Genomic DNA, 7,182 nt, shown 5'->3' on the forward strand with positions numbered 1-7,182 from the left:
CTTAGAACAGTGCTTGGCACATAGTAAGCGCCTAACAAATACTATAATTATTATTACTAACTCAGGTCCTTCTGACTCCAAGGCCTGTGCTCTTTCTACTAGGCCTCACTGCTTCTTGAACTTTCTCTGTAGCTGAAAATCACTTGCTTCAGAAACCTGTCTGAGACCTTCCCTCCACACTGCGCATCACGTCAAAGTCTGGGTATGTGAGAAGATCTGATCCCTACCGTCAATCAATAATTCCACTACCCTCGATCAATCAATAATTCCTCATTATCCCTGGCCATGGATCCACTGGGTTCTCCGATGTCAGTACCAGAGGAACTTTAGGAGCATCTGTGTGTCCCATCACTGCTGCTGCCTGATCATCATTTCTCCTGTTCATTCCCTTCTTCCTGCCAGAAATACCCAGTTTAGTCCCCAGATCCCATTTTAGCCAACAGTTTTAGCCTTCTGATGGGCTGGGTACTGGATAATTCAGAAATCACTGCTCTCTTCAGTGGGCTCTTTATAGCCCACGATTCTGATTCTAACCCACTTGTGGACCATGCCAATCTGAGCCAGGTCCTGGACTCGTGGACTCAGGTTGGGGGGCGTCTAGGATCGGGACAATCCCGGATACAAAGTGCATCCTGATCAGCCTCTGTGAAATCGAGGGTCGAATGCATTTTTCCCTTCCCAATGGACAGCTGGGTCAATAATCTGGGGGGGGGGGGGGTGAGCCCCCAGATTGGGGTCCAAAACTGGGGTCCAAAATGTGACCTCTAGCATCAGAGCTTCCCCATCCCCCTAGCAGGAAGACTGGTTTTCTGAGGGATTCCTTCCTGCCTTCTCTTCTCAGTCAACCTGTCCCTGACCACGTGGCCTTGAGCTCCAGAACTGGGCAAAGAGTCATCCTGGCCCCACTCCCCTTCCCTCGGGGGGCTGTTGAAGAGGCTGATGAATATTGAAAGGACTTCAAGCTCCTGGAAAGGCAGAAAGGGGCCAGAGAAACACCGAGTACAGTACAGGACTGTTCTCTTCCCTCTCTCATCGTATCGTGTAAAGGGCAAAAAAAAAAAAAATCACATGGCTGCGAGAGAAAAACAGAAGGTCTTGAGGTGGGAGTCTGAACCTCCTGCCATCAAGGTTCTGGCTCAGAGGCCGCTGTGATCCAAATCCTCCTGGCTGCTGAGCTCAAGGAGAAAACAGCCGCCTCAGAAGAATGCCAACAGCAGCTCCTGCCCCAAATCTTCCTCCTCTTCTCTCTCCTGCCACTCGCCCCATAGAGGAGATGAGTCAAGAGGAGAGGAGAGGAGAGGAGATGAGAGGGTGGAAAGAAAATCCAGAGTCACCTTCCCCAGAGCTGAGAGGAAGGTCGGCTCTGCCTCTGCTCGCTCGGGGCCCACGTCAGGGCTTGGTTTGGTTACCAAACCCAATCCCAATGTTTATGCAACCGCTCCCTGCCCCCACGAGCTGGCAGCACCTCCCCTCTTGTCTGGCCAGCCTAAGCCGCGCGAGGTAACAATTGGTGATCTGTTTTGGTGGCCTGGCCGGTGGCGGGACACCTCCTTCAATGAGCTCATTATCTGGTTCCCAACAGCTCAGCTTGATGGCTGGGCCCCGATTTTTTTTTACAAGTTACTAATCAGCTTTGTAACATTCACATCAGGGTAAAGCCCCAGTTCCCACCTCAGCTGCCCTCGGCGGCAGTGCGTGCCACACTGGGCAGGACAGGCTGTAGAAGCAGCCACAGGAATGTGTCTAATCCGTGGCAGAGTCCGGGTTATGGAGAACCAGCTCTCTCCCAGGTACCAGGTGTCGCGGGCTGTTGAGGGGCTTTTCTCCTCGTGCCATCTCCCCCAGGATTCGGGGCAAAGCTTCGGGGAGCCTGGTCCCGGGGTTGGATTCCCTTGAAAGGCTATTCACCCCAGTTATTATCCTGCTCGGGGCAGGGCCGGCTCCGACACGGGGGTGGACCATGGGGGACAAGGCCACATTCAGTCTGAAATGCCCAACTTCCCACTCCTCCTCCTCCGCCCCAAGAGTGGGATGGATTCTCTACCTTCTGGCAGATTCAGAGGGCCAGGAGCAAAGCCAAGGTGCCTAGGAGGGGAACTAACCAGCTGCAGGGAAATTTTGTCAGAAAGGTTCTTCCTCCTGGTCAGGCTCCCCTCCCCAGCCTGAGCTCACCAATCTGCATCCTTTGGACTCCCCCTAGGTGCCCAACCCAATATCTGATCTGCATATACTGCATTTACCCCAGCGCTCGGAAGAAGGCAATGGTAAACCACTTCCGTATTTTTACCAAGAAAACTGGATATACTACCAGAACAATTGCAGATGGAGGTGGGGCCTGCTGGGAGAGAGTTGTCCATGGAGTCGCTATGGGTCGGAGAGGACTGGACAGCATAAGACAAGACCCGATACAAGACCCCAGAGCTTAGTAGGGTCCTAGCTCCTTAGTAACAATACCCCTATTATCATCATCATTATGCCCCCAAGCCCTCCTTCTGAGTAAGACTCTAGCAGTCTTTTCCCCCTCTGGCCGTGGGATAAGCAAACCTGCTTTCCCAAAGGCCCTGCCCCCAACTGTGGAGCAGCCAGGTGCCCAGGAGAGCTGCTTTCTAAGTTCCCAGAAAGTTCCCAACACTTCTGGGGATCACCGAACCAACGGTGACCTGCCAACAGGAGGTGACCGACCGCTGGCTCCAGTGGGTTTCTGAAATGCAGGCTCCATGACGGATGGTGAGGCCACTGGGACTTGGCTCAGGCTTGGTCTCCACTGGTGGCCCGAGGGCCAGCACTGCCCCGGGGGGCCCTGTCCACCCCTCAATCCGCTCCGCAAGGCTGCAAAATGGGGATGAGAGAATTCACTGGATGGCCTGCCCCGGGGTGGGGTGCTGGAAGGAGGAAGCCAATTTTCCTATAATGTTTTGAGGTCACTGAGGGGCAGGAAGGTCGGAGATGGGGTCAGAGGAACACGGGGAGATTGTCTCCCCCGATTAGACTGTAAGCCTGTCAAACGGCAGGGACTGTCTCTATCTGTTGCCGACTTGTTCATTCCAAGCGCTTAGTACACTGCTCTGCACATAGTAAGTGCTCAATAAATACTATTGAATGAATGAATGAATGAATGTTTCTGGCAACCAGGTCACCTGTCTCCAGTCCAAGTTTTGAGTAGCAACTCTTCCTTGCTGCTGGGACACAACACACTTCCCCTCAGGGCAGTTTCAGGCACAGGCAGCCACGGCTCAACCAACTTGCCAAACCAACTTGCCAAACGTACCCTGGGTCGGCCCTGGGTCGGCCCGGGCTCGACCCAGCAGCGGACACTCTGCCATGAAGAACACACCTGGGCGATAAATACATTTTTTTCCCGGTATGTTCAGCTGAATTGGGCTCAGGATCCTAGCTCCCGGGAGGAGCAGCATGGTCTAGTGAAAGGAGCACCAGCCTGCGGATCAGAGGACCTGTTTTAACTAGCTCTGCCACTTGTCCACCGTGTGACCTTGGGCAAGTCACTTCATATCTTTGGGCCTCAGATCCCTCACCTGAAAAATGGGGATTCAATACCTGTGTTCTAACTAACTCTGCCACATGTCTAATGGGTGACCTTGGGCAAGTCACTTCATATCTTTGGGCCTCATATCCCTCGTCTGAAAAACGGGGACTCAATACTTGTGTTCTAACTAGTTCTGCCACTTGTCTACTGTGTGACCTTGGGCAAGTCACTTCATATCGTTGGGCCTCTTATCCCTCGTCTGAAAAACGGGGACTCAATACTTGTGTTCTAACTAACTCTGCCACTTGTCTACTGTGTGACCTTGGGCAAGTCACTTCATATCTTTGGGCCTCAGATCCCTCGTCTGAAAAACGGGGACTCAATACTTGTGTTCTAACTAACTCTGCCACTTGTCTACTGTGTGACCTTGGGCAAGTCACTTCATATCTTTGGGCTTCAGATCCCTCGTCTGAAAAACGGGGACTCAATACTCGTGTTCTAACTAGCTCTGCCACTTGTCTACTGTGTAACCTTGGGCAAGTCACTTCATATCTTTGGGCTTCAGATCCCTCGTCTGAAAAACGGGGACTCAATACTCGTGTTCTAACTAGCTCTGCCACTTGTCTACTGTGTAACCTTGGGCAAGTCACTTCATATCTTTGGACCTCAGATTCCTCATCTGAAAACGGGGACTCAATACTCGTGTTCTAAGTAGCTCTGCCACTTGTCTAGTGTGTGACCTTGGGCAAGTCACTTCATATCTATGGGCCTCAACTGAAAAACGGGGATTCAATACCTGTGTTCTAACTAGCTCTGCCACTTGTCTAGTGTGCGACCTTGGGCGAGTCACTTCATATCTTCAGGCCTCAGATCCCCCATCTGAAAAACGGGGATTCGATTCCTGCTCTCCCTCCTACTTAGAGCAGGCACCCCACGTGGAGCCTGCTTATTTTCAATCTTCCCCAGCGCTCCGCACATAGTCAGTGCTTAACACTATAATCATTGCGGTATTTGTTAAGCACTTAGTGTGGCTCAGTGGAAAGAGCCTGGGAATCAGAGGTCATGGGCTCCAATCCCGGCTCTGCCGCTTGCCAGATGTGTGACTTTGGGCAAGTCACTTAACTTCTCTGTGCCTCAGATACCTCATCTGTCAAATGGGGATTAAAACTGTGAGCCCCACGTGGGACAATCTGATCCCCCTGTATCCTCCCAGCGCTTAGAACACTGCTTTGCACATAGTAAGTGCTTAACAAATACCACCATTATTATTATCAGGTGTACTTAACAAAAGCCACCATCATCATTAGTATTAGCAGGCCGTTCTGCCCAGGCCCGTGTGTCAGAGGATGGGGGAAACCCCTGCGGCCGCCCATACTGGGTTGGCCTCAGTGAGGAAGGGCCCTCCATCCTGTGGAGAAGCAGTGTGGCTCAGTGAAAAGAGCATGGGCTTCGGAATCAGAGGTCATGGGTTCGCCTCCCGGCTCTGCCACTTGTCAGCTGGGTGACTGTGGGCGAGTCACTTCACTTCTCTGGGCCTCAGTTCCCTCATCTGTAAAACGGGGATTATCTGTGAGCCTCACGTGGGACAAACTGATGACCCTGGATCTGCCCCAGCGCTTAGAACAGGGCTCTGCGCATAGTAAGCGCTTAACAAACAAACACCAACATCTGTTTTCGAGCCCGATGAGGAGCCTAGCCGCCCGAGGCTAAGCCCGCACCGATGTAACCGTGCGGTGGCCTCTTCCGTCCCCTTTGTTTGGGCCCTAGGAAGGGAAAGTCTCCTCAGCGCCCGCCCCCCCCCCCCCCAACCAGTCCCTCCTGAGGCGACGGGCGCGCGCGCCTGGGCCGAAGCCCCGCGCGCGCACCGCCCCATTAGGGGCGGGGCCAGAGGCGGCTCCGACCAATCAGCGCGGGCCCCGCCCCCGGCGCGCGCCCCCAACGGCTCTTTCCCGCCCGATTGATGGGCGCGAGGGGCGGGGCGCCCCCTCTCTCTCCCCCGCGCGCGCGAGCCGGGAGGCCGTGAGGGACGTGCGGCCTCCCTCGCGCACCGGGCCACCCCACGTGCGTGCGTGCGTGCGTGCCGGCGGGCATGTGGAGCGGCCCGCCCCCCCCCCCCCCCGCCCCATTAGCCCCTCAGGGAGGCGACCAACAGGGCGTCCATGGCCGCCGTCTCCTCGGCCCTCCGGTCCTGCCCGTCCCCGGGGCGTGGGACACACACCCCCCGACCACTGCCGGCCCCGGCCCTCCCCGGGATGATGGCGCCTACAGCTGATGGGCTTCAACTCTCCATCTCCCACTGTCCCCTCGCGCTTTCCAAACGCGCTTCATTCATTCAGTCGTATTTATTGAGCGCTTACTGGGTGCCGTGTCTAACGAGCGCTTGGAAAGTGCAGTTCGGCAACAGAGCGAGCCCATCCCTGCCCAGCAAAGGGCTCACAGTCTAAAAGGGGGGAGACAGACAACAAAACGGGTAGACAGGCATCACTCTGAAGAAGGGGCCATGCAAAGGGGCTCTGCGGCCTTTCCCCAAGTCTTTTCGGACCGTTTTTCCCCGAACAAGCCCCCCGTCCCGTCCTCTCCCCTTCCCTCCTCCAGTCCCCGGGCTGCTCCTTCCCCCCCCCCCCTCCAGCTCGGACTGGCGGGTGATGCCGCCACTTTGCGATTGACGTCCCGCTGCCCTGCCTTCACACTCCCTGCTCCCTTCCCGCACCGGCCCCGACCCCTTCGCAGCTTCAGAATGGCGCTGGACCCGCAAAAGGGACTGGCCCCTCTCCCCCGTCCTTGAGAAGCGACGGTTTGGAGGGAGAAAAACTTCTCCCGGGTGGCATTTACGCAGCACCCAAAGCCTAGCTCGCAGCCAGCGTGAATTAATCGATCGATCCTATTTGAGGGCTCACTGTGGGTGTGGAATACTGTCCTAAGCGCTGGGGAGAGTGCACCCCAAGCGACTTGGGAGTCCTTCAACCGCACCGTCTGGGAAGTTTTGTGCGGGGCTGATGGGCAGGAATAGGGGCAACTACTTTTCAGGCCGTGCCCTCCCCTGTCCCTGGGGTCGGGGGCAGGGGTCGCCTCCCCGAGGCCACCCGCTTTGCCCCGCGGGCACCTGCGGGCCTGGTGACCCCCGGGGGCAGGAGGCGGGGTTGGCTCCCGGAAAGCTCTCGCCTGCCTTTTCTCCCTCCCAATCTGGCCAGGTCCATCGGTCCTCGCCCCCCCTTCCCAGCTCGGATGAGTTACCTTGCTTGTCGACTCCATGCTGCTCTCCCCCGCAACGGGCTGCGCCTCGTCGGCGCCCGAACCCCGGGCGTCCCCGGCCGAAAAGGGCGATGCCCCGGTGCCCCGGACAGGGCCCGACTGGACGGCTGCCCCCCTGCACGGTGCCCAGCCTGCGGCCGCGAGTGCGCGGCGGGCTGCCGGGGAGGTTTATAGGGGTGTGTCGGGGGCGGGGTCGGAGGGGGCGGGGGGGGGGGGGGTCCAGTCCTGGAGGCGGGGCCCGGCCTGTGCCCGCCTCGCCCCCCCCCCCGCACACCGATGGGCCCTGGGGCACTGAGCCTCGGCTGCCCCGACGGTCCCCAGGTCCCTCATTCAGTCACTCCTTCATTCCATTCAATAGTATTTAGAATAATAAAAATGATTTTGATAATAATAATGTCGGTATTTCTTAAGCCCTCACTATGCGCAGAGCGCTGTCCGAAGCGCTG

General features: G+C 56.6%; 1 protein-coding gene across 2 annotated transcripts in view; it reads right to left on the minus strand.

Annotated features, from left to right (window-relative positions):
- The window catches only part of SLC2A1 (solute carrier family 2 member 1), a 29,827-nt gene extending 22,942 nt beyond the window's left edge, over positions 1 to 6,885 (minus strand). For both annotated transcript variants that reach the window (XM_029066169.2, XM_029066168.2), the window contains exon 1: positions 6,719 to 6,885. In XM_029066169.2, the coding sequence (XP_028922002.1) occupies positions 6,719 to 6,736 (18 nt within the window). In that variant the 5' untranslated portion in view covers positions 6,737 to 6,885. The remainder of the gene's footprint in view (positions 1 to 6,718) is intronic.
- Between the last annotated feature and the right edge of the window lie 297 nt (positions 6,886 to 7,182).

Source organism: Ornithorhynchus anatinus, chromosome 5, assembly GCF_004115215.2.
Source record: "Ornithorhynchus anatinus isolate Pmale09 chromosome 5, mOrnAna1.pri.v4, whole genome shotgun sequence".
In the NCBI taxonomy this organism is placed as follows: Eukaryota; Metazoa; Chordata; class Mammalia; order Monotremata; family Ornithorhynchidae; genus Ornithorhynchus; species Ornithorhynchus anatinus.